Source organism: Caretta caretta, chromosome 7 (genome assembly GCF_965140235.1).
Source record: "Caretta caretta isolate rCarCar2 chromosome 7, rCarCar1.hap1, whole genome shotgun sequence".
In the NCBI taxonomy this organism is placed as follows: Eukaryota; Metazoa; Chordata; order Testudines; family Cheloniidae; genus Caretta; species Caretta caretta.
The window spans coordinates 54,364,203-54,390,995 of NC_134212.1; the positions used below are offsets into that span (position 1 = coordinate 54,364,203).

The 26,793-nt window shown below is 50.9% G+C and overlaps 1 protein-coding gene across 3 annotated transcripts in view; it reads left to right on the top strand.

Moving 5' to 3' along the window:
• LOC125640273 (neurotrypsin-like) overlaps positions 1-21,746 on the top strand; it is a 34,276-nt gene extending 12,530 nt beyond the window's left edge. For all 3 annotated transcript variants that reach the window (XM_048858679.2, XM_048858680.2, XM_048858678.2), the window contains 12 exons: positions 629-752; positions 2,518-2,693; positions 3,285-3,432; positions 4,360-4,538; positions 4,937-5,078; positions 6,048-6,250; positions 7,455-7,596; positions 8,141-8,346; positions 10,136-10,214; positions 15,930-16,052; positions 17,448-17,728; positions 18,358-21,746. In XM_048858679.2, coding sequence (XP_048714636.2) covers positions 629-752; positions 2,518-2,693; positions 3,285-3,432; positions 4,360-4,538; positions 4,937-5,078; positions 6,048-6,250; positions 7,455-7,596; positions 8,141-8,346; positions 10,136-10,214; positions 15,930-16,052; positions 17,448-17,728; positions 18,358-18,665 — 2,111 coding nt within the window. In that variant the 3' untranslated portion in view covers positions 18,666-21,746. The remainder of the gene's footprint in view (positions 1-628; positions 753-2,517; positions 2,694-3,284; positions 3,433-4,359; positions 4,539-4,936; positions 5,079-6,047; positions 6,251-7,454; positions 7,597-8,140; positions 8,347-10,135; positions 10,215-15,929; positions 16,053-17,447; positions 17,729-18,357) is intronic.
• Positions 21,747-26,793: the final 5,047 nt, after the last annotated feature.

Below are 26,793 nucleotides of genomic sequence, written 5' to 3' on the forward strand. Positions count from 1 at the left end.
AGATCTGTTCTATTGTAGCACTTTAAAGGGAGTGAATTCCAGCCTCCTCCTTTTCCTGGTGCAGTTGCAGAGGAACAGCCCATTGTTACTGGCCCTCTAGTCATACCGCTTCCTGTGGGGCCATTGACCTTGGGGGCAGTCTAGTGCACATTCAAAATTCCTGATTGGTTACACAATCAAGTGTCTCAGTGTAGGAGTTTCAGAGATTGATAATACCTAAAGCCCTTTACAGTCTATACCTCACAGCTCATTACAAAGATGAATAAGTGGAGTTATCCCTATTTCACAGATGGGGAAACTGAGGCATGGTGCTAAAGGCAGATCCCAGGCCTCCTGGCTCCTCAGTCTCCTGCTCTATCCATTGTACAGCCCTGGCTCTCAAAAGAAGGTGGCAAAGGCCAGCCTCCCAAACAGCTGTCACCCAAGTGGGGAAGGTGCCGGTGTGGTGCTTCTCCATACAGCATTGCCTGAGGAATAGCCCTGGAAAATGGGGGTGAGAGAGGCTGGCTGCAACTCAACCGCAGCATGGGAAATCAGGGTGTCCAGTCCATTTCCAGAGCCATCTTGCACAGTGCCTGCTGAGAGTGCAGCAGGGAGCACTTTGGCATCAGAGTCTTTCTTTCGGAAGGTGCTGTGCGGCTGTCTGAAGGTGGCAGGGTGGAGCTGTACTTCAGCGGACTCTGGGGCACCATCTGTGCTGACCATTGGACAGACTGGGATGCCAGCGTGGTCTGCAGGCAGCTGGGAGTCAGGTAGGAACTTTAGAGGCAGATTCCAGGGATCACCCACAAAGGAGAACAGTCTCTGCCTCCTTGGTGTCTGAATTTGCTCTGTCCCCTGGTCTCCCAGTGAGCAGTGCTGAATGTACACTGCTGTTTTCCTTCTGTGGCCATGGCCCATCCCCTGTCCAGACCCTCAGTCACCACTGCAAGAAGAGAGTCTAGACTACCAAACCTCAGTGACTTTCTCTGAGAGATTCCCTCCCAAGCCCCATCCCTTTCCCCTCCCACCGGAACAGGGAGGGGGTAGAGTCTGGAGAGAAGGAAGAGGCTTTGCTAATTCACACTGGCACCCCCACCTGCCTTACAACATGAAATAACGGTGAAAATCCCATTGGCTCTGCTCCCACAGCAGGTGAGAGACTGGCTCCTCTTCCTGCCTCCCTCTGGAACCTGCAGCCTTTCTGAGAAAGGAGCAACCTGGCACAAAGGTTGCCTGTGTGGCAGGACGGTTTTGGCCTTGGGCTGGAAGGTTTCTACTGAATTTTGTATCCCCTGGGAGTGGTGCTGGCTAGTGACCTGGCAAAGCAGTTTTCATCACATTGGAGGACCCAGTGAAAAGCTCAAAGGGCCCCCAGAAGGGGAGTGCTGACACAGTGCCACCAGTTCTGTGGGAAGAGCCAGGAACTCATGCTTAGCTCTGAGGTCTCAACAGTCAGTCTGCTGAGCTGCCCCCTGCTTTGGAAGTGGGGAGGTTCTCCCCCTACGAAGGGGGCTCTCCTGGATTCTTGGAGGTCAAGGTCACTATGCCCGCCGATCTGCCTCCTTCGGGGTGGTGTTTCAGCACTGCCCCAGATTCTCCAGGGGGAGGAGAAATATGCTCTTGTCTCCTCCTGAACTTGCCCCATCTCAGAGGTTGCTGCCCTCCCTTCAAGCAGCTGGGCCCACTCCCTGGTGATGTATGAGTCTACCTGAGCTGCGGGCAGGGCTTCTACCTGAAAGAAGGAAGGAAAAAAGAGGGTCAATCAGGAGCCACTAACGTCCATGTGACCATGAAAATAAAAGGAAGGCCCATGACTGGCTAATTACTTACCCCCAGCCTTTCGTTTATGATAACTGAGGCCAGTGGAAATGAGTGCAGCTGCACTTTAAGACATTGCCTACAGCTGACAAGCTCCACAAAGAGCAAAACCAGTCAGGATCCTGTAACACTGTCCTACAGAGCTGCCAGTGTCCCCTGGAGAAGCTGCTTGCCAAGCCTTCCCTAAGAGCAGTGATTTGAATCCTCTTCCAGCCGAGGCCCCACTTTACAAATAGTAGAAGTTTCAGGACTCATCTTCTCCAAAGGGGGAGGATGGGTCCTCATGTGCCTCCTTGCGAACCCATGTTGCAGAGAATCAGCCCTGCTTCTCTCCCTGCTGTTTGTTTCTGTGCCTCGTTCTTTATCGCTGGCATGACGAGCATATCCGTCCTTTAGACCCACCTGCTCTCACTACTTTCTGCCTTTGAGACGTGATCCTCTCTGTGTGACTTCCTTATGTCTTCCACAACAGCTGCTGGGAATAGGGAAGGCCTCTGTGCCTGTTGGTGGCTTGCCACTTGGTTTCAGATAGCAGCCTTGGGTGCATGCCCGCCTCTTTGGGCTTGGTGCATATACAGTACATTGTGGCCGGGGTCCAATGTAGGTTCAGGTCACAGGCACCATGTGAAAATGTGGGAGTGACAGAGAGGGGGGATGGTGACTCAGATAGTGCCAGAGATGCTAGTATTATCCTTGTGCTCTCCTCTCTGTGCTCAGTGAGATAGGCACAGCTAGGAAGAACTTCCTTGCTGCCTGGGGGCCGGTTCCCCTCCGTCTGCAGTCAGCAAACTGCCATGGGGATGAGAAGGCCCTGCTGCAGTGTGGCTACCAGGAGGCTGCGTCCGGAGCCTGTAACCAGGGAATCGCAGCAGCGGAGTGCGTTCCTCCTGCAGGTAAATCCCCAGGGAAAGGAGCTGGGACCCCCATCCCTCAGTGTCAAGTGTCCCAATTCACAGTGTTGCCACCAGGATATAAAATCTCAGCTGGCAAAGTTGCAGGGATGGATAAGATGGCGCAGGCTTGGCTTGGTCTACTTACTGCAGTAAAAATGGACTCCAGTTTCCAGCTGAGGATCAACCACGCCCTCCCAGCCCTGAGCACGCAGAGGGGAGGCATGTGGGGGGAGAAGGAAGCTGCCCCACTTCTCCCACAATCTGTTCCTAAACAATGAAAAAAGTCAGCAGTGAGCAGCTCACCCTCGGTAGGGGTTCCCTGAGCCAGGCCTCTGCCCCAGGGAGCATAGCCCCTGCTCATCGATGTCCCTTGAATGTCTGTGCCTTGCCTCACCTTTGGTGAGCCATCTCCTGGCAAACAGCCCCACCACCACTAGGGGAGGGCTAACAGCATGGTCACTAGTGGTCAGAGGTGGCTGGGAGAGGCCAGGGCAGAGGCTGGTTCATCCTGAAGCCCTGTAATGGGTCTGCATCCCCAGTCATCAGATGTACTCTCTCTCTCTTCTGCTTGCTCCCTTTTCTGAAGAGCAGGTGCTGGTGCCCCGCTGCGGCTGGCTGGGGGAAAGGAGAGCTTCGCGGGGCGAGTGGAGGTCTACCACGACGGCAAGTGGGGCACCATCTGTGATGACCAATGGGACGACCGGGATGCCGAGGTGGTTTGCAGGCAACTGGGGTTCAGGTAAGTCCCCTTCTGGCTGGTGATGGAGTTCGGGGAGACTTCGGGACGTAAGAATTGCCAGAGTAAATCAGACCCATGGTCCATCCAGCTCAGGATCCCATCTCCCACAGTGGCCAACAGCAGCTGTGTCAGAGGGAAGATGTTCTTGTCATCCATGTAAATGTCTAGTCCTTTGATGAATCCTTCCAGTCACTTAGCCTCAGTAATACCTTTCAGCAATGCACTTCACCTGCCACATGTGAATGGTGCATATTGTCTTTGATCAGTTTTAATTGGATTGCCTTTCAGTTTCACTGACTGTCCCTTTGTCCTTGTGCCACACGAGAGGTAGAGGCAGCTCCTATTCACCTTCCTCTAGACTTTTCAGTGCTTTGTATGGGAGCTGCTTGGTGCTCAGCACCCCTGAAACTCAGGTCACTCATAGAGGTGCCTAAATAGGGACTTCAGAGCCTAACTGTAGATTTGATTTTTGAAAATCTTGGCCCTGGGAGTTTGAGGCGTAATATTGATAGAACCATCAAACCTTTGGAGTTTTGCCCATCCCTGTTGTTGAAATGTCATCCTTGACCTGCCATGTTTCTGGATCATCCACGTTGCCAGAAAATTGCCAGGATATGATGTAATCATGTCGCCACTGTTCAGACATGAATAAATGGATTTTACTTATTTACTGTCATGTACCAATTGCAAACTCATCTTTGAGATACTGAGGTTTCACATTGGGCTAGTGAATGGGCAGGTCACTGTGACTGAAATGCAGATGAGCTGTGGAATGAGGTAGAGGATCCCGGACTCCCAGCCCCTGTGCTGTAGCTAGGGCCCCAACCAAAGTAGCATCCCTATGCACAAGACTTTGTGTCCCACATAGGCTAGAGTGGGGGGAGGGTGTATCTTCCCTCCCTCTGTGAGTGTCTGTGTCCTCTGTAGTGGGACTCCAAAGGCCTTCTCTTGGGCTCACTATGGGCAGGGATCCGGCCCAATCCTGCTGGATGAAGTGGAGTGCTCAGGGAACGAGTTGTCACTGGACCAGTGCAAGAAGAATAACTGGGGACAGCAAAACTGTGATCACATTGAGGATGCAGGAGTGTCCTGTGACCCCTTCACAGGTACAGATCCACCTCACCTCTCCCTGTGCATCCTGTCCCACTCTTGTATTCCACAATCCTTTCAACAGGTATAGTCTGTCCCCCCTCCAGAGCAGGCACCTCCTTCCTGCTGGGCCTGGGTGCACAGTGGGGCAGAGGCAGGAGCAACTCAGAGCCAGACAATGTAGCCTTCCCACTGTCTTGCATGGGTGCAGCAGAGGCCGAGGGGAGTACTAGCCTGTGCCTTGTGGGCGAGCACATCTGCAAGGCCTTTGTGCAAAGTAATGGGGTGTTCCTCTGCTGAGTCTAACACACACTCTCTCTCTCTTCCCGCTCTCAGACTGCACACAGCCGTCAGCAGAGGAGGGTTCCTTTCTCCTTTACTAATTGCTTGCCTTTTCCTCTCCCATCCTCTCCAGAGGGCACAGTCAGGCTGGCAGGAGGCCGCACCCCCAGCGAAGGGAGGGTGGAGGTTTATTACAGGGGAGACTGGGGCACGGTGTGTGATGACGGCTGGACGGCTCTCAATGCCCAGGTGGTCTGCAGGCAGCTGGGCTTCAGGTACTGTAATGATGGTATTTAGAGAGGAATTGGTTTTACAGGTGACTAAGTTCCCTATTGGCAAGGCTTAGGCGCCATGTCCCCTCACTGGGAAAGCTGGGCCTTAGCATCTCCTGCCCGATCTCCCTGCTACCAGCCTTCCCAGGAAATGGTGAATCCTTTCTCGGGCACCTTCCGGGTTAGAGAGCTGGGCAAGTGCCAGTGCCCATTCCCAGGCAATGCTAAGCATGAGCATCTCTGCCCCTGATAGGGTGACCAGGCTCCTATTATCCCCCATCCCCTGCCCTGATTTTTCACACTTGCTGTCTGGTCACCCTAGTCCCTGGCCCACTTAGAGTGTCCATGCCTGTTGCCACCTTCATGGGTTCCCCATTAAAGAAAGAAAGGTCTGTGCTTCTAAAGGATACTCCTTACGCTTCCAGCTGTATAACCTTGGACTGTGTGGGCTCATCAGCTCTCAGTTCAGATGGGTTCAGCTGGCTCAGTACTTGAATGGGAGACCTGCAAGGAAAATTGCAGTGGTGTTTGTGATTGTGGAGATGGTGCTTCCCTTTAAGCCAGTACTGAACTGATGCCCCAAAGGGGTGTGAGGAAGTGCTGCCTTTTGGATGAGATTTAGAACTAAAATAGTCTAGCAACCCCTAGTGAGAATTGCAGAGCACATGCAAGTGTGATTGTATGACCGATGGACACCAAGCAGTGGACTGGTTTTATCAGGTCCCCCGGGAAGCTGAGCCTATGGAGTTGTCCCAGTTCCTCCCTCACTCTCTCCCATGTCACTGACTGTCAGTCAATGGAATGGGTTACGAAGGTTTGTCTCTTTTACCATTGAGTTTTTCTCCATGTTGGTCTCCTTGGCTGTGTGGGTTCTTGAGGAAACAGGGCTCCAGCTAGATCTGGGAGTTGGGTCAGAGTGCAGGGTTCTGGGGAATGGTGTGTTTGACGTGCTTTTCCATTTCCTTCTCCTAGTGGCCCTGCCAGCCTGGCATCTGAGGGGGAGTACACACTTGGCCAAGGCTTTATCCTTCTGGACGACATGGCTTGTACAGGCACAGAGTTCTCTCTCCTGGACTGTCCACACAGCAACTGGGGGCAGCATGACTGCTCGCATGCCGAGGATGTGGGGGTCCAATGCTCCCCTGAAACCAACAAGATCATTGAAGGCACTGCTGGTACCTTGCTCTGCCTCTTCCAGTGGAGGGTGCGGGGAATGGCTTACTGTTCCATCCCTTCTGGAGATTAAGGCAGGGGCAAGAGCACTCCTAGCCTGTGGACTGCTCCATGGATGGGGTTGCTTATGGGGAAGGGATTCCAGTGGCCTTCCTGCTATGATTATGCACCTGCTGTGAAGAGTCCCAGTTATCCCACTGAGTTGATGGTTCCACATGCTAAATGTGATGCACTGTGCGACCATTTCCTGCTGACGTTAAGAGGTTACATTTTCTAACGCATGTTCCGCATGGCCATTGGTCTGTTCTTCTCATGTCCCCACCAATCCCTTGATCCCACCCTGACACCTCTCCTCCTCACTTTGCTGGCCTATCTCCCCCTTCCCTATGTGCAGTTTTCTTTTGCAAATCCATGTGAATTCTGCTGGCAGTGACTCCACCTTATAAACAGAAATGAAACCCTGGGAGCCACAATTGCTGCCCAGAATCCCATTGCTCAGTAGCGGGACGCTTAGACCTTGTTTACAGAGGAACATTGTACCCTTTAACTAAACCAGTTTAGAAACTGCTTAGTAAATTAGTGCTTGCAAAGAAAAATGGACTTAGGTTAAATGGATATCAGGGGCTGTTAAGTTGAAATCAGAGTCCATGCAAGGGGGTTACACCCATTTAATGAAATTGGTATGTAAATGGATTTAGTTAAGTTGGTTCAATTTCCTCATGTACACAAGGCTTGATTCCCCATGGTCTTCCCTACAGCAGGCATACCCTGACTCTTCAGCTGGATTTTGTCATTTGGCTTTACAGCAGGATTTCTGGCCTTTCCCAGGGGGAGGAAGCCTCTCTCCCCACTTGAAATAAGCTCATCATTCTATTTCCAAGGTGCATGTGCACTTGCCCAGTGTTGGCTCCATATTTATTAACTTTCCCCCCTTCTCTGCCCTTTCATGTTCCCCTCTTTATTCAGCTTTCAGAACATAGTCTCTTCATGGTTATTCCATGTGTGGTAAATTAATTTCTTATGCCCAGTGCCCTACCTATTTAGCAGGGATGTGGTGGAGGGGGTGGACGCTGCTTTATAAATTGAACTATTGGTGTTTCCTGGTTTCTGATGTCAGTTCTGTGGATCTCAGCTTTCTGTCCAGGTCCCCAAGTCTCACTCGATGCGTTTCCCTTTGTTATGATCACTGGGCTTATTCTCGTGCAGGGCCCCCTGTGCGGCTGGCGGATGGAGAGAGCACCAAGGAGGGGCGGGTAGAGGTGTTCCTGAATGGGCAGTGGGGCAGTGTCTGTGACGATGGCTGGACAGACAGGGATGCAGCTGTGGTTTGCAGGCAGCTGGGTTACAGGTAAGAGGATCAGTAGGTGTAACTTGTAAGCAGGGGTCACTTCACCAGGACAGAGATTTGGGCTGTTTTGTATGTTTGAGCATTGCTGTGTGTACAGGAGAACTGTACTCTCACACACACCCTGCAGCTGTGGGGTGCTGGGCAGGCTGTAGGATTGGAATAGTGTACGACTATGCAGAGAAACCGATATTATTGCCACAAGAGTCTTTTGCTTCATACTCAGGGTATGTCTACAGTGCAGCTGGGACCGGTCTTCCCAGCCTGACTAGACAGACACAGGCTAGCTCCGCTCAAGCTAGTGTGTGAAAAATAACCGCATAGCCAGGGTTTGCATGGGCAGCAGCTTGGGCTAGTCACCTGGGTACAGAGTTGCCTGGACCCTTTGGGTCCATACTTGAGCCTCTAGCCTGAGCCACTGCTCCTGCTACCCCAGCTACACAGCTATTTTTAGCGCGAGTCTGTCTACCCGAGCAGGAACCACGCCTCCCTGCTGCAGCGTAGATGTACCCTCTGTGAAGATGGGTCATCCCTTGTCTCATTGCAGCGGCGCAGCAAAAGCCAGGACGATGGCATATTTTGGGGAGGGGCATGGCCCGATCCATCTAGACAACGTGGAGTGCAGTGGCACAGAGCGCACACTGGGGGAATGCGCCACACCCCATAGTGGGATTCACAACTGCTGGCACAGTGAAGATGCTGGTGTGATCTGCGACTATATGGAAGAGAAGGCCCAAGACACCAGACACGCAGGTGCTCCTGCCCCTTGCCCTGAAGTGTCTCCTGTTGGGAGAAGCTGGGACTAAGCAGATGTGAGCTTCCCAGCAGCTAGTGCAGCTATTCTCCTTGTCTCAGTGTCTTCTGTTAGAAATGTGGCCTGGAGTCACTGTGCGCTGCCCACAGCCAGCACTGCTGCTCCACCCCTTATAGTGCCTCTGAGCCTGCAGGAACTCCAGGCAGCCAGTGTTTCTGCCCCATTTTGCAGTGCGCCCTCCTATGCAGAGTGGCAGTAACTGTGCTCTCCCTTTGGTCTCTAGCAGGCTGAGGAAGTGGATTCTGCAGCAAGGGCTGAATGGCTCCTGCCCCAGGCCTGGAGCTAGAATCACAGCGAGTAACCACCTCCAGTCAATTGCAGGGCCGGATTAACCTTTTGTGGGCCTGGCGCCAAACGTATTTGTGGGTCCCCATGGGGGCAATGGAGCATGGTGTGGAGAGGTCAGGACCCTGGAGCTATGGGCCTGCCAGGGGCAATGGGGCATGGCGGGGGTGGCCCCGCTCTGCTCAGGCCAATGTGTGGGCTCTCTTTACAAACCGGCAGCCGCCAGATGCACACTGCCCCACCCAGCCCTGTGCTGCCAGTGTGCCCTTTCCCCTCGGGGGCGGGCTCATGCCATGCCACGTAGCCCACCACCTGCCCAACAGCCCCCAACTCCCTATGCCCAGTGCCCCCCATCCAGAGACCCCCCCAGATCGCTATGTCCAGTGCCCCCAATCTGCTATGCCCAGTGGCCCCCGCCCAGAGACCCCCCCCAGAGACTCCCTACCACAAATGCAGTGCCTTGCACACCATCATCCCTGCGCAGCGCCCCCACCTGCCCACAGCCCCACAACTGCCCAGCACCCCCACACAACCCCATCACAATTGCCAAGCATCCCACACAGAACGCCCCCTGCCTAGTGCCCCAACACACTCACAGATCTCCCCCACCCCCCACTGTCCTTCCTCACAGACCCACCACCACAACTACACAGCACTCTACACAGACCCCCCCACTGCCCAGAACCCCAAAACACACAACCCTCCCCCATCACCCAGCACCCCCAACAGACCCACCCAGTACCCCAAAACACACAAATCTCCCCCACTGCCCAGCACCTTCCACCCCGTCACAGAGCCCAGCACCCCGCTACAGACCCAATCCCCCGTGCCCTGCATCCCTGGTCTCCTCCCAGGGCTAGCAGACCCAGAGCAGCTCGCATTCCAAAAGCCCTTTCACAGTCCAACTCCCATCCCCAGCCCGAGTGGTGCTGGGGTAAGCAGGGCTCAGCGTCCGGCCTTGCTGGGGGATGGAAGCTCTGGCCAGGGGCCCCCTGCACACCCAGCTCTGGGAGGAGATGCTGCTCTCCAGTGTGCACAGGTTCTGGCATCCGCCGCCCCACGCCGGCTCCTACTTTGTTGGTCTCCCAAGGGGTGAAGATAAGGCTGCAGCCGGCGGGCCGTGGCGGGCCGGCAGCGGGGAGGGGAGCCAGCGGGCAGGTGGAGGCTTATTCCGCTTCCCCCCCAAGGAGGGACAGCAGAGCCAGAGTGCAGCACAAGCGGAGCGGGCACCACTGTAAACTTGGTAAACTGGTCAAATACCATTCTCACCATCCCCACAGAAACAAGCGTGCTGCACATATGGCTTTCACAGCAAAGTTCTTAATCAGACCAGTCCACTTCCTGGAGGATGAGGGATCCCAGGGAGAAGGGGCAGGGGGTGGCTTGATGTTTGTCAGTTAAGCAAAGGCGGGGCTGCCTAACCGCTCTGGTTTTGCTATGCAGGTTCAGCATCTGGCACGTGTGGGAGGCGCTTGCTTTACCGTCGCAAGAAAAGGATAATTGGTGGAGACAAGTCCCTCAGGTACTGTCCTCTGATGGCTGGGGAGAACCGAGCTGGGACCAACTTGCCTGCAAGGAGGCAGGGATGTGTCAGGCCATGCCAGAGGCAATGGTGCTTTGGAGAACCCTATTTTCTTCCCACAGGATGCAGGTTTCCCTAGGACAGCCACATACCATAGGGGGCCAGAATGGGGATGCTGCTATTTTCTGTTCTGTGCTGCTGGCCCAACAGCCCTGGAGACTGAACTCTGTGTACCCACAGGATAGGGGCTGCAGCCGTGCAAGCTTTCCCCCGGCTACCTGGGTACGAGTGGTTCAGTCTCCATGGCCAATTCAGTCTGAGGCCCCTCTGCTGAGGCTATCATGGGGGGCAATTAATGCCAGTTGTGATAATGCTCTCAGTGACGGGGATGCTTTCTGCCTGGGAACAGAGCCACTGGGCTAACTCATTATACACAGACCACCCAGAAACACCCAGGATGACTCTGGGTCTCTGATGATCTGGCCCAGATTTTAACTGATGTCTCTCACAGCCAACTTCTCCTAACAGAAAGCAGCTTGGAGCAAGGTGTGTTATTGATATATGTTTAAGCTGCCATCAGCGCCCAATTAGTTGGTACAAATTACCAGGGGAATAATCTCCCTTATCCCGCAATGCAGTATCTAGCTGTAAAAGTAAGGGGATGTTGTTGTGCCCAGGGTCCCAGTGGGGGCTAGCTCTGGTCACTCAATTAGGGTGAACCTCAAAGAATGAGGCAGACAATCCCCATAAAGCTGGTGGATAGTCCAATACTTAGATTTACCAAGCCAGCCTAAAACAGCTTCTTTATTACCTTACTGATTACTCAGAAGTCTAAACAACACAGTTCCCTTAAAGTGATCCAGCCTCAGGCTTCTATCCAGTACCCATGTCAAATATGATGAAAATTTCTGTAAATTTTATTTCATCATCTACAGAAAATGTTCCACCAATCCCAAAGGATGGGACACATTATCTCCCAGGTTAATGAATGTTTCAGATCTTACCCAAATACATGCTACAGCCATTAATAACTAAACGAAAATGTATTAAAAACAACAGAGAGAGAGTATGGTTAAAAGATCAATATACATACAGACATGAGTTCATAGAATCATAGAATCATAGAATATCAGGGTTGGAAGGGACCTCAGGAGGTCATCTAGTCCAACTCCCTGCTCAAAAGCAGGACCCATACCCAATTAAATCATCCCAGCCAGGGCTTTGTCAAGCCTGACCTTAAAAACTTCTAAGGAAGGAGATTCCACCACCTCCCTAGGCAACGCATTCCAGTGTTTCACCACCCTCCTAGTGAAAAAGTTTTTCCTAATATCCAACCTAAACCTCCCCCACTGCAACTTGAGACCATTACTCCTTGTCCTGTCCTCTTCCACCACTGAGAATAGTCTAGAACCATCCTCTCTGGAACCTCCTCTCAGGTAGTTGAAAGCAGCTATCAAATCCCCCCTCATTCTTCTCTTCTGCAGACTAAACAATCCCAGTTCCCTCAGCCTCTCCTCATAAGTCATGTGTTCCAGACCCCTAATCATTTTTGTTGCCCTTCGCTGGACTCTTTCCAATTTATTCACATCCTTCTTGTAGTGTGGGGCCCAAAACTGGACACAGTACTCCAGATGAGGCCTCACCAATGTCGAATAGAGGGGGACGATCACGTCCCTCGATCTGCTCGCTATGCCCCTACTTATACATCCCAAAATGCCATTGGCCTTCTTGGCAACAAGGGCACACTGCTGACTCATATCCAGCTTCTCGTCCACTGTCACCCCTAGGTCCTTTTCCGCAGAACTGCTGCCTAGCCATTTGGTCCCTAGTCTGTAGCTGTGCATTGGGTTCTTCCGTCCTAAGTGCAGGACCCTGCACTTATCCTTCTTGAACCTCATCAGATTTCTTTTGGCCCAATCCTCCAATTTGTCTAGGTCCCTCTGTATCCTATCCCTGCCCTCCAGCGTATCTACCACTCCTCCCAGTTTAGTATCATCCGCAAATTTGCGGAGAGTGCAATCCACACCATCCTCCAGATCATTTATGAAGATATTGAACAAAACCGGCCCCAGGACCGACCCCTGGGGCACTCCGCTTGACACCGGCTGCCAACTAGACATGGAGCCATTGATCACTACCCGTTGAGCCCGACAATCTAGCCAACTTTCTACCCACCTTATAGTGCATTCATCCAGCCCGTACTTCTTTAACTTGCTGACAAGAATACTGTGGGAGACAGTGTCAAAAGCTTTGCTAAAGTCAAGATACAATACATCCACTGCTTTCCCTTCATCCACAGAACCAGTAATCTCATCATAGAAGGCGATTAGATTAGTCAGGCATGACCTTCCCTTGGTGAATCCATGCTGACTGTTCCTGATCACTTTCCTCTCATGTAAGTGCTTCAGGATTGATTCTTTGAGGACCTGCTCCATGATTTTTCCGGGGACTGAGGTGAGGCTGACTGGCCTGTAGTTCCCAGGATCCTCCTTCTTCTCTTTTTTAAAGATTGACACTACATTAGCCTTTTTCCAGTCATCCGGGACTTCCCCCGTTCGCCACGAGTTTTCAAAGATAATGGCCAATGGCTTTGCAATCACAGCCGCCAGTTCCTTTAGCACTCTCGGATGCAACTCGTCCGGCCCCATGGACTTGTGCACGTCCAGCTTTTCTAAATAGTCCCTAACCACCTCTTTCTCCACAGAGGGCTAACATCTATTCCCCATGTTGTGATGCCCAGCGCAGCAGTCTGGGAGCTGACCTTGTTCGTGAAGACAGAGGCAAAAAAAGCATTGAGTACATTAGCTTTTTCCACATCCTCTGTCACTAGGTTGCCTCCCTCATTCATTAAGGGGCCCACACTTTCCTTGGCTTTTTTCTTGTTGCCAACATACCTGAAGAAACCCTTCTTGTTACTCTTAACATCTCTCGCTAGCTGCAGCTCCAGGTGCGATTTGGCCCTCCTAATTTCATTCCTACATGCCCGAGCAATATTTTTATACTCCTCCCTGGTCATATGTCCAACCTTCCACTTCTTGTAAGCTTCTTTTTTATGCTTAAGATCCGCTAGGATTTCACCGTTAAGCCAAGCTGGTCGCCTGCCATATTTACTATTCTTTCGACACATCGGGATGGTTTGTCCCTGTAACCTCAACAGGGATTCCTTGAAATACAGCCAGCTCTCCTGGACTCCTTTCCCCTTCATGTTAGTCCCCCAGGGGATCCTACCCATCCGTTCCCTGAGGGAGTCGAAGTCTGCTTTCCTGAAGTCCAGGGTCCGTATCCTGCTGCTTACCTTTCTTCCCTGTGTCAGGATCCTGAACTCAACCAACTCATGGTCACTGCCTCCCAGATTCCTATCCACTTTTGCTTCCCCTACTAATTCTTCCTGGTTTGTGAGCAGCAGGTCAAGAAAAGCTCCCCCCCTAGTTGGCTCCTCTAGCACTTGCACCAGGAAATTGTCCCCTATGCTTTCCAAAAACTTCCTGGATTGTCTATGCACCGCTGTATTGCTCTCCCAGCAGATATCAGGAAAATTAAAGTCACCCATGAGAACCAGGGCATGCGATCTAGTAGCTTCCGCGAGCTGCCGGAAGAAAGCCTCATCTACCTCATCCCCCTGGTCCGGTGGTCTATAGCAGACTCCCACCACTACATCACTCCTGTTGCTCACACTTCTAAACTTAATCCAGAGACACTCAGGTTTTTCTGCAGTTTCGTACCGGAGCTCTGAGCAGTCATACTGCTCCCTTACATACAGTGCTACTCCCCCACCTTGTCTGCCCTGCCTGTCCTTCCTGAACAGTTTATAACCATCCATGACAGTACTCCAGTCATGTGAGTTATCCCACCAAGTCTCTGTTATTCCAATCACGTCATAATTCCTTGACATCACCAGGGCCTCCAGTTCTCCCTGCTTGTTTCCAAGGCTTTGTGCATTTGTGTATAAGCACTTGAGATAACCTGCTGATCGCCCCTCATTCTCAGTATGAGGCAGGAGCCCTCCCCTCACAGACATTCCTGCCTGTGCTTCCTCCCGGTATCTCAATTCATTGCGATTCAGATTCATACTATAGCTTTGTAGTTGCAAAAAGAGTTCTTTCAGAAATAGTTCATAGGTTATAGTCCAATGTCCAAATATCATATTCAGGGTGTACCAGCATAACTGGGAACTCAGTCTTGCAACTCAAACTTCCCGTGATGAAGCCTAAGCAGATCTGAGATGACAGAATCAGAACCCGAGGATCTTTTATCAAATTTCATGTCCTTTTTGACAAGTTGGAGTTCAAAAGGTAATGAGTATGACTTTGAAGGAGGTCCATCACCGGTACTTAGCTATAGAATTAACATAAGGCAAGTTGCTTGTTCCTCCACCATTCAGAGGTTAGTTGCTATACATCTCAAAGAGAGATGAATACAGAGATATCCCATGTTTACAATTCATTTAAATGCTAGAATGTTCTTTTGATCTCTGAATTATCAGAATACAGCATAGACAGGGACTGTTGATTATATCATTGACCCTACTCATACATATGTAAATACACAAACATTATCCCTCCACAGCTTTTTTGAGGGTTATTTATTTTGCAGGATGTTTAACCCTTTCTGGCCATGCATCACAGTTGTCAAGAGTGGATCATTGTTAGTTATGTGGGATTATATAAGAAGTTAGCCTAAGCGCCATCTGTCACAAGGACAGGGGCAATAATAATATATTACTGTATTCTAATGTTCAGTTGAATTAAGGAATAATTGCTACAAATCAGCAGGAATGCTGTTACTGAGGGATACACCTTCATATGTGGGGAACAGAGATAAACTATCTGTATATAAGAATACGCCCACTGATCTTTAACTCTACATAAACTGTTGAACTGAGTAGTACCTAGACTTGCTTCTTTCCAGCAACCACACTTAAGCCCACATCCAGCCATGGACATATAATTGCCTATTGTTCATGGTTGGAATCTTACACCTTTCTCAGACAAATCAGGTGCCTGCCTCTCTTGGAGTCAGGATACCAGACTAGTTGAACCATTAGTCAGATCTGGTATGGCAGTTCTTTTGTTCCATCTACAAGCAACCTGGAAAATACTAGCAATTGTCCTTCCTTGCCAGCTTTGGGCTGCAATTGTTCTATTACCCCTTTCCCTAAGGGCTCCTGGAGACTTTCTCTGAAGTCCAAGATTCTTCATGCTCAGTCCCACCACCACATTATGTGTGTTAAAGCAACAGTGATGCCCAGACTCTAGCTGCGAGCTGAAAGGCATTGCAATACTGGTTTCTATTTTCTGCATTTTGCAACTTGTGTGTATTCCAAAGTGCCTGTGGGACAGTCCATCACGGACTCCAGTCCTCGTTACCTGTCCCCACCAAGTCACTTGGAATGCTGGTTTCTGCTTTCAAAGCTGAGGACAGGGATCCTAGGCCTGTTTCCTGTCTGCCCCAAAGCAGTGGCTGTCAATGCTGCGGAAGCTGGAGGCGATACTGCTGGAATTGCTCCTTGATTTTCATTGTGCTCCCAGTGGTGAGTACAGCTTCACTAACTACCTCCCTCCAGTGGTGATTCCTGATGTTACCTTGACTGAAGAGCTGCACTAAGGGAAGATGAGAAGTGGCTGAGGAGAGATGGGGCAGTGTGGGTGGGGCAAGAGAGGACAGCAGCATGCCATTGTGTACGTGCTGCCCATCATTCCTCTGATTCTCTTTCAGAGGTGGTTGGCCATGGCAGGCCTCACTGCGGCTAAAGGGGTTTCACAGAGACACTCGTCTGCTGTGTGGAGCCACACTGATCCACAGCTGCTGGGTCCTGACTGCAGCGCACTGCTTCAAAAGGTAATGGGTGGGGGGGGGGGAGTTTTGGTTGAGGGAGGCATGAGCAAGGGACAGGGAAGATAATCCCGTGCTTATCACAGTCACTGCCCTGCCCCCACCTATAGCAGCAGTTCCATCCAAAGAGGATGAGATCTCTGAGGAGCGGGGTTCCTGGAAACAGCTGCAGGAGCCATGAGCTCTGTGCACTCCCAGCACTGCTGCTGCTAGAGAGGCCAGCTGAGAGCGAAGCCATGACCCAGGGGTTACTGGGCTATTTGTGTGGGGCACGTGAGGGGATAGCCCCAGGACAGCTTTGCGTTATCCCTTGGTGTTCATTCGTGCTCAGCCTGTAACTTCTAAGTGCTATAATGTGGAATAAACCAGCTCTTTAGCACCCTGCCTATAGTTTGAGGAACAGTAAACTGGGGTGGTCAGGAGCCTGGAGTGGCTCTGGTCCAGTCACATGTTCCTGCTGCCTCAGTCTAGAGCAAAGGTCCCCAAAGTGTGGGGTGTGCACCCCTAGGGGGGTGTGGAGGAACATTCGGGGGGCTGCAGCAGGCCCGGGATAGCCCCCACAGGGGCAGGGAGGGAGCACCACCCAGCCCCTCCCCACCCACAGCTCTACTCCGGTCCCGCCCCCAGCCACATCCCCCAGCCCCACGCCTGACCCCAGCCCCAGCCTCGGCACAGCTCTGCTCCCAGCCCCATGCAAGCCCCCAGCCTTGGCTCCTGGCCACTGCTCTGTTCCCGGCTCAGAGCCAAGGCTGGGGTCAAGGCCGGGAGTAGAGCTGCACCTAGCCATGGGCCTGGCTGCCGGCCCCCACTGCAGCCCAGCTGCGTCTCTGTTCCCACCATCAGCCTCTGCCCCAAGCCGCGGCCCTGCTCCTAGACCCAGACCCACCCCTAGATGTGGCCCCAACCTTGGCCCCCTGGCCACTGCCTGCACCCCACCCCCCACCCCCAGAGCCACAGCCCCACTCTCGGCCCTGGCTTGGTGTGAAGGGGGCAGGGTGGCCGGAAGGGCATGTACAGGGGTAAGGGGGGTCACGACCCTCAAAAGTTTGGAGACTGCTGATCTAGAGGGTCCGGAAGACCATTCATAGTCTGGTTTATGTCAGAGAGTTGGGGTGCTTGGTGGCGGCATGAGCAGATGTTCCCTTCCCTGCTAATGGGAACCACCAGTCCCCTGCTTAGCACTGACTTGCTGGGGACTGGGAGGAGCTGGCTCTGAGGCAGCTCTGAGGCAGCTTGGCTAGCATGGCCAGACAGCAATGCTCTCACCTGGTGTGCTTGTGGGCATTGTAGTGGTACTGAGGCCTTTCTGCCGGTGGCATGGCCCTGGATCCAGCAGCGCAGTGCTCACGCCCCAGGCGGTCACCACATGAGCACTCAGGTGGCTCTTTGTTGCCTGGCCAGGTTTGGCACTGATGTGCGCCGCTACCGGCTGCGGGTAGGCGATTACCACACAGGCGTGAGGGAGGCGTTTGAGAGGGAGATGCCCATCGAGAGGATCGTCCTTCACAGGAACTACCGGTCCAGCAGCAATGACAATGATATTGCCCTGGTCAGGATGCGGGGCAGGGGTAGCCACTGCCTCTCCTTCAATCACCACGTCCTGCCCATCTGCCTCCCTGACAGGAAGGAGAAGGCTGCCATTAACAGTCAGGCCTGCATTATCTCCGGCTGGGGAGATACAGGTGAGTCAGAGGTAGATGATGCTCATGGGAGCAGCCTCAAGGGAGCGGGGGCTCAAATGTTGGGATATTCCCAGGTGAAAGGACTTGTGAGGGAGGAGCCCAGACAATACTGCGGTTGAAGGGATGGGCGGATACCATGGTGTGGTATAAGAACCCGAACAGAATGGATGTGCTGAGATGGAGGCAGTGTGCTCACCCAGCACACCTGTACTCAGTAGTCTGGCTACTAATTCATTTCTAGATGCAATTCAAGGCAGTGTCCCTGATTCTCTTACTCTCTTTCTGTGCCCAGTGCCATTTTGTATTCTCCTCTTCTGGGGTCTCTCAGGGCCTCAGCTGGAATGCCTCCTTTGGAGCTGTGTGCCACAGAGACCGACGTAAGTTTCACTGACAGAAGCACTGGTGAGGACAGCACTGTCGGCAAGAGATACTACGTCAGCGGGAGAGCTACCGCTGCTCGTTAGGGGTGGTTTAATTATGCCGGCAGGAGAGCTTTCTCCCGCTGGCATGGAGCGGCTACATGGGAGACCTTACAGTGGCGCAGCTGCAGCGGTACAGCTGTGCTGTTGTAAGGTCTGTTGTGTAGACATAGCCCAAGTGGTGAGTTGTGCTGTTCTATTCTGTTTCAGGGAAGTCCTATTCAAGAACATTGCTTCAGGGGGCAGTGCCCCTTCTCCCAAGAGAAGATTGTGAGGCTCGTTACAGGGGCAAGTTTACTAACCGCATGATCTGTGCTGGAAACCTCTCTGAAGATAAGCGGGTGGACAGCTGCCAGGGTGACAGCGGTGGGCCGCTCATGTGTCAGAGATCAACTGGACGCTGGGTCATTCTGGGGATCATTTCCTGGGGTTATGGGTGTGGCCGGAAGGACTCCCCTGGAGTTTACACTAAGGTCAGCAAATTTGTGCCCTGGATCAAGAAAGTGACCAAGCTATAATTCAAGTCCCTGAGCATTGACATCTTCAGCATTTAATCCCTCTTGCCCCTACAGAATTAAAACTTTGGCCCACACTTGGGAAATGTAGCTTCCTTCTACCTCCGCGGGGGGCTGCTGCTTCTGTGTGTACCTGACAGAGACTTGTTTTGACCTTGAACACTGAGAAGAGACTTAACCACCGCGGAAAATAATTATGCCTGTCTCTTGGAAGTATTTCCTCTCACCGTTGGCCCTAATCTCTGAAGCAGGGAAGTGGATATGAGCTGGCAAGACAGATAGCTTTGCTCCTGTAGCTATCAAAATCCTGTAGAAAAATCATACTTGTCCCTCTGCTCCTGGATTGGGGGGATGGCTCTGTCAATATCACCTACAACTTTTGCATGCTCACACACTTTGGGCTTGTCTGCACTTGGAATGCTATAGCGGCACCATTGCACCACTTCTGTGTAGACACTACATACGCCGACGGGAGGGGTTCTCCCATTGCCATAGGAATCCACCTCCTCGAGAGGCGATAGCGCTGTCTACATGGGAACATAGGTCGGCTTAACTACATCACTCAGATGTGTATTTTTCACAGTCCTGAGCAACGTAGCTGGGTCGATCTAATGTTCTAGTGTAGACCAGTCCTTTGATGGCACTGCAATAGAAGATGAGATCCACGAGAAATGCCACCAGTCTTTGCTGCAGGGATCTTTGGAGTGGATTGTTTGTAGCCACTTCCCAGACCCTACCTCTTGGGCAGCAGGACTGGGTTGGGAGGAGCAGGACGAGGAGGCTGCACATGTTTTCCTCTCCCCTCCCACCCCCAAGAGGTTTTTTTCTCCCTTTCCATATCCCCATGAGGGACTTGCTCTCTCTGAATATGAGCTCCACTCCCATATTGTCCCTGGGAACACTTCTATCCCTGCTAGGAAACTCAAAGCCTTCCACATGTGCTCCCCTGACCACATATGTTCCAAATTCTCTCAGTGTTGTGAGACTCGTGATAAAATTGTAAGAGCTGGCAATATTCAGTGTTTTTTCTTAAAGCTCCAGCTCTTGGAGTCAGATGATCACATGAGAATCCTTCCTCGTTTAAAAAACCCCCAAAGTATCTAGCCATCATGGTTGCAAAGAGAAACTTGAAAATGTGACCACCAAAGGCTGAAAACCCAGAAGGTAAACAACTTCCCACCCTATCTTTTGTTAAAGCCACTCTCAAATGTTTGGGTCATGTTTTGGCAATACCTCTGTCTACCTGAGGTAAATGCCCATCCCCATAGCACCTCACAGTCTTTGGTGTATTTACCCCTGAGAGGTAGGGAAAGCCTGTTATCCCTATGGGGGGGAAGTGAGACAGGAAATCTGTAGCAGACCAGGGCCTTGAACTGAGGTCTCCTGCAGCTCCACCTAGTACCTTACCCACTGGACCAGCTCTACTTGCCTTTGTAGCATGACCCTTTTCATGCCCCTCAGGAATCAGAAGTCCAGCTGGTATAAACTGATGTAGCTGTGTTGCTGTAGCTACACACTAAGGATCTGGCCCTGTGGTCTCATTATGAACAGAATTAATGTGATCTTATGAGACAAGAGGGGTTGTGATACTCACCACACTCTTCCTTGTTTTCTGTTTCTCCCACCCTGGGGCGGGTGACGAACGTAAGAAAATCCTAGGACTTCATTTCTTTACTGGAGTCAACTTACGCTTTTTGAGTAGGTGGAAGCAAATGAAGACAGACAGGAGGGCTCAGTGTACCCGTAGTTGAGGCTGCACACAGCAGAGCCAGGAGCTAGAGAACAAATTAGAGCCACAGATGATAAGCAATAATACCTGACCAAGGAGTTGAAGAGGGTGCCATATGTCCATGCCTTCAGCATAAGGCTAGAGGGTGGGACCCGTGGTTCTTGTACCAGCTGCGTGTGCTTTGGGTTCAGTGTCACACTGGAGGGCGTGCTTTGGGTTCAGTGTCACACTGGAGGGCGTGCTTTGGGTTCAGTGTCACACTGGAGGGCGTGCTTTGGGTTCAGTGTCACACTGGAGGGCGTGCTTTGGGTTCAGTGTCACACTGGAGGGCGTGCTTTGGGTTCAGTGTCACACTGGAGGGTGTGCTTTGGGTTCAGTGTCACATTGGAGGGTGTGCTTTGGGTTCAGTGTCACACTGGAGGGCGTGCTTTGGGTTCAGTGTCACACTGGAGGGCGTGCTTTGGGTTCAGTGTCACACTGGAGGGTGTGCTTTGGGTTCAGTGTCACACTGGAGGGCGTGCTTTGGGTTCAGTGTCACACTGGAGGGCGTGCTTTGGGTTCAGTGTCACACTGGAGGGTGTGCTTTGGGTTCAGTGTCACACTGGAGGGCGTGCTTTGGGTTCAGTGTCACATTGGAGGGCGTGCTTTGGGTTCAGTGTCACACTGGAGGGCGTGCTTTGGGTTCAGTGTCACACTGGAGGGCGTGCTTTGGGTTCAGTGTCACACTGGAGGGTGTGCTTTGGGTTCAGTGTCACACTGGAGGGTGTGCATTTACGGGGGCCACATGCACGTACCTGCTGCCATCACGCCTGGGAGGGTGTCTGCACATGTTGCATGTAAATATACTATCAGTTGTACAATAGCAGTGTCCATATTTTCACACCTCAGTGCAAGAATAGGTGACTGACACAGGGGTCACGCACCTAGTGGGTGAATTAACAAGACAAGGGTTGCTAGTGTCACAGTGCATGAACGCTGTGTTACAATAGTAAACCTCAAGGCACATAGTGGTGGGGTTCCAGACACGTTTTAGCTTTGATAGGCAGCAACCGTATACTACATTTGCCTTAGCTCCACCGAGAGACCTTAGTGTAAAGGGAACCTACCAGGTTAAAAATCTAGCAGATTTCCCCACCTGTGAGTTCTCTCTCACTCTCTCCTGGGTTTGCATGGTGGTTGGGTTGTGAATGCTGTAGCAGCAGGAGAGTGAGTTTGTGTGTGTGGTTTTTGGAGGGGGGTGAGGGAGTGAGAGAACCTGGATTTGTGCAGGAAATGGCCCACCTTGATTATCATACACATTGTGAAGAGAGTTGTCACTTTGGATGGGCTATTACCAGCAGGAGAGTGAGTTTGTGTGTGTGTGTGTGGGGGGGGACAGAGGGTGAGAAAACCTGGATTTGTGTTGGAAATGGCCCAACTTGATGATTACTTTGGATAAGCTATTACCAGCAGGACAGTGGGGTGGGAGGAGGTATTGTTTCATGGTCTCTGTGTGTATATAATGTCTTCTGCAGTTTCCACGGTATGCATCCGATGAAGTGAGCTGTAGCTCACGAAAGCTCATGCTCAAATAAATTGGTTAGTCTCTAAGGTGCCACAAGTACTCCTTTTCTTTTTGCGAATACAGACTAACACGGCTGTTACTCTGTAGCAGCAGAATGTTTCAAACAAGTTTCTGCTGGGATTGTTAAACTGTGTCTGTTGGTTGGGGGATGGGACTTTGTACAGAACTTGACTTTGAGTCAGATCTGATTTGTCAGTGCCCCTGTTAAGGGCTGAGTGTCTGCAGTGCCATATATATGAAGTGCATCCACAGTATTGTAACCATGTGACCTGCACCACCGGGCCTGACCTGTGTAGAACGGGGTGTGTGGCTCCTTGTGGGTTTGCTGTCCCGCAACTGCTGGCAGAAAATCCCCATCAGACAGATCCACTTGCTTCCTCCCTCAATTTAAATGACATGCTGGGGGGAGGGGAGGCCCTAGGGAATGGGGGGGTGAATATTTCCTAGAATTCTGGTGTTTACAGTGGAGTGAATTCTGCCACTGATTTCCACAGCAGCAGTGACAGTAACTGACTGGGGCACACACTTTGGCTTGGCTTTTACTTAGGGCTGACGAAAGACACTGTTCTCAGCTCACGTGGAGTTTCTGCTTCTCCAGCTGCTGACACCTCTACTTCGCAGCCTTGCTGACCATCTGGGCCCAGAATCCCACCAGGCAGAGTTTTTCTTGTGAAGGGAACAAAAGTCTCTGTATTTAGCTCCATGGACTTGTCCAGCTAGAAGGCAGGGCTGATGCAGGTGACCCAAGTAAAAAGTTACCATTTAGCAGACACAGGCCGGCATCGCCTCTTTGAGCCTACCACGTTCACACTGGTCTTTCTCCTGTTCTTCACAGTCACCATTGAAGTTGTGAGAAGCTTTCAATAAGTCCCTGTATGCTACGTAAAGCAGAATGAATGAGGGGGTATCACTTGTACATCATCTCATTCATTTTCCACGCTCCTTACCAGTACCCAGAGACAAGTCAAGTCTATAAATACTGTTCTTAATTCTCCTGACTTGCCTGTTTCAGAACAGCTCTCTTGCTAGTTAATTTGGCCTATAATTCCACTTTGACTTAAGGTACCTTGTCACAGGGGAGTAATGGAATGGCCTGGTTGAATCAGACCCGTGGTCTAGTCCAGTCTCCTATGTCCAGGAGTGGCCAGTACCAGATGCTTCAGAGGAAGGTGCAAGAAACTCTGTGCTGGGCAATTAGTTGAATAACCTCTCCTTAGGGAAACTTGTGACTGATTCTTGTACCCAGTTAGTGGGTAGTTTATGCCTGAAGGTGGTTGAGGGGTCATAACTTTTTTTTGACTCCTGGATAAGGTGACTTTCCCCACTTCCCACAGAAATGTCTAATACTTTATTTAATTCAGCTAAGCTCTTGGCCTCTGCTGGCAATGCATTCCACGTATTAATTTTGATGCTACACAATACGTAATTTCCTTGTATTGGTTTAAAATGTATACCTTTCAGTTTCATTGCATGGCTCCTGTTCTTGTGTTCTTACTTATTAGTGTAAATAGGAGTGCTTGTTTTCTCTATACCAGTGGTTCTCAAAGCCAGTCCGCCGCTTGTTCAGGGAAACCCCTGGCGGGCTGGACCGATTTGTTTACCTGCTGCGTCCACAGGTTCGGCCGATCGTGGCTCCCACTGGCCGCGGTTCACCGCTCCAAGCCAATGGGGGCTGCAGGAAGTGGCGCGGGCCAAGGGACATACTGGCCGCCCTTCCTGCAGCCCCCATTGGCCTGGAGCAGCGAACCGCGGACAGTGGGAGCCGCGATCGGCCGAACCTGTGGACGCGGCAGGTAAACAAAACAGTCCGGCGCATCAGGGGCTTTCCCCGAACAAGCGGCGGACGGGCTTTGAGAACCACTGCTCTATACCATCCATTATTTTATGAGTAGCCTCTTCTCTAAACAGTCCCCGTCTTTTCAGTTGGTCTTCATATAAAACTATCCATGTTTCTAGTAACTTTTGTTACCTGTCTCCTTCATGCCTTCTGTGTCTGCTAAATCTTTGAGCTCTGGTAACCAGAACTGAACAGTCCGCCAGGATAGCCTGTATCATCAGTTTATTTTCTAGCCTACTTTTTAGCTATGTTAAAACTTTGCCCATTGTTTTGATGGCTGCTGCATTTGAGCAGAGGTTTTTGTCATAGTGGGGTCCTCACCACGGTTCACATCTCTGTCTCAGTGGCAGTGCTTTTTTCAGAACCCAAGAAATGGACTTGGACAATGTGCATTAGTCAACATTGAGTTTCATTGGCCACTGCATTGCCCACACGCCTAGCTTTCTTAGGTCCCTTTGAAGTCCCTCATAAACTTCTTTAGTCTTGACTAATCTACATAATTTTGCCTTTTGCAAATGTTACCATCTCGCTGCTCACCCCTTTGTCATATCCTAAATAAATACTGGTCACTGCCCCCAAAACAGCACATGGAGGGAGGCGGGAACCCTTTTATTTCCTTTTTGAAAATGGACCATTTATGCCTACTGCTTTTTATCCCTTAGCTAGTTTCTAATCTATGACAACACTCTACCTTCTCACCCCTTAACTGATGAGTTGTCTTGATAGCTTCTTGTTAGTGACTTTGTTAAAGGCTTTTTGAAAGTCTGAACCATGTCAACCCCATTCTTCTTCATCCTCCCTCTTGTGGACATGGTCATAAGAACGTAAGAACGGCCATAGTGGGTCAGATCAAAGGTCCATCAAGCCCAGTATCCTGTCCTCTGACAGTGGCCAATGGCAGGTGCCCCAAAGGGAATGAACAGACAGGTTATCAAGTGATCCATGCCCTGTCACCCAATCCCAGCTTCTGGCAAACAGAGGCTAGGAACACCATTCCTGCCCATCCTGGCTAATAGCCATTGATGGACCTATCTTCCATGAATCTGTCTAGCTCCCTTTTGAACCCCGTTATAGTACTGGCCTTCACAACACCCTCTGGCAAGGAGTTCCAGAGGTTGACAGAATTCTAGTAGATTAGAGAGGCAGGAATTTCCACGACAGAAGCTGTGCCCATTGTTTCTCTAGGATGTTCATCCACGAGTTTATATTTGTGTTTTTAAATATTCATTTCAAGCAGTTTATCAGGTACAGAAGGGAGGCACACGGATCTGTAATTCCAGGTAGCACTTTTAGCACCTTTTTAAAAATAGAACTATCAGGAGCTTCTCCTTACACAAGGGCTGAAGGGAATGGCTATAGGAATGGAAAGTATGTCTGTGGGAATGTCAGGGTTCACCACCAGCGATAGTCATCTGGGTTGAACCTTAAACTTGGGGTAGTGATGCTGCATAGGTTATTTCTCGTTTTGTGATGGATACAAATTCTTGAAGATCCCTGACTGACTAAAGTTTGTTTTTCTGCTGGTTTATTCCAGTGGTTTAGGTGGCCCTTCTTACCTTCTCCATGCCTAGTAGAACAATACCTATTTTGTCCTGGAAGATTGGCAGCTGTCCTACATTTCCTGGGATTGCAGTATGGGAAGAGGAGTTATACTTTGATGGTGCATGAAACAACCTCACATTGCAGCATGACAGAGCTGGTGCTGGGATGGGAGCGCATGCCCCACTAGGATAGAGTTGGGAGGCAGTAATTATGCCAGCTTGACTGTTTAAGGAGAGGTAGTTCATGCTGCACAGTTGCCTCTCATCGGGGGAAGTGTTCCAATCCTCCATGAATCCAACACCTCCATCCACAGTCAGTGGTTGGCCCTGACATCCGGTCCCTTTCTGACCAGTAATGCCTGCATAGGTGTCCTTATCTGCCCTCTCTTGAAACCAGTCCAGACTCTGACCAGCTGGTGCTGGGTTAGATGTCTATCCCTTTGAGCTGTATGCTGTGCAGATAATCTCTATGAATTACATTCCATGCTACAGTTAATCAGGTAGCTGTTTATTAACCTGTGCAGGAGGACGATTACCCTTATATTGGAGGGTAACAGCTGTTACATACATGGCTATAGAAATGGGCAAGGAAATTAGAGGAGTGGGCTTACTTGAAGTACTGTTGAAGCCGCTGCAGCACAAGAAGCTGCTGTGACGCAGTAACAACATGGAGCAACCTGTTTACATTCACTCTGTTTTTACTCATTTACAGAACATTTAAATCCCCAGATGCAGGGACAACTTCTCACTTGGGGAGGGGCCAACCTGGTCTTGTTATAACACTCTTCTACCATCCAGGGGCTGAGCCCTTCCTCTCAGCAGTAGATGGAGTACCTCTGAAATTAGTTAAGTGCTAAAACTGTTACAGCCACCTGAATGAACAATGACAGCACACAAAACATGTTAATAAACAGATTGCACTGTCACTGTGTGGGATTGTATGTTATTTTGTGGTTAGTTCTCCTATGTGGGTAGGGTTACCACCTGGCTGGTATTTGACTGGCCTAGCTGGTTTTTTTTAAAGGATTTGCCAGTGACCAGAAAAATAATATAATCTGCCGGGAGTTGGGGAAGGGGTTTACATGGGTCTAAAGATTTGCATTATTACCACAATATGGTGGCGGGGGGTGGGGGTAGCTAATGATAAAAGCTTCTGTGTCCAGCTAAAGATGCTGCCGTGTTCCCACTGCCACTGTTTAAACAATAACAGATCAAAACTGTTGAAAATACAACAGCTGGCTGCCCACGGACACACAAGTGCACTGCATGTGTGTGAGAGAGGGTTTGAATCGTGCACGGGTGAGGAGACGTGCAATGTTATCAATCTTATCTATATGTGTTCTCTGTCTAGACACTATCAGTGGCTGTTGAAGGTGCGGGGTTGCAGAGTTGGCTTGTGGTTGGGGTTATGGAGGGCTTGCCGTGTGGGAGGGCGTGCTGGGTTTTTTGCATTTCAAAGG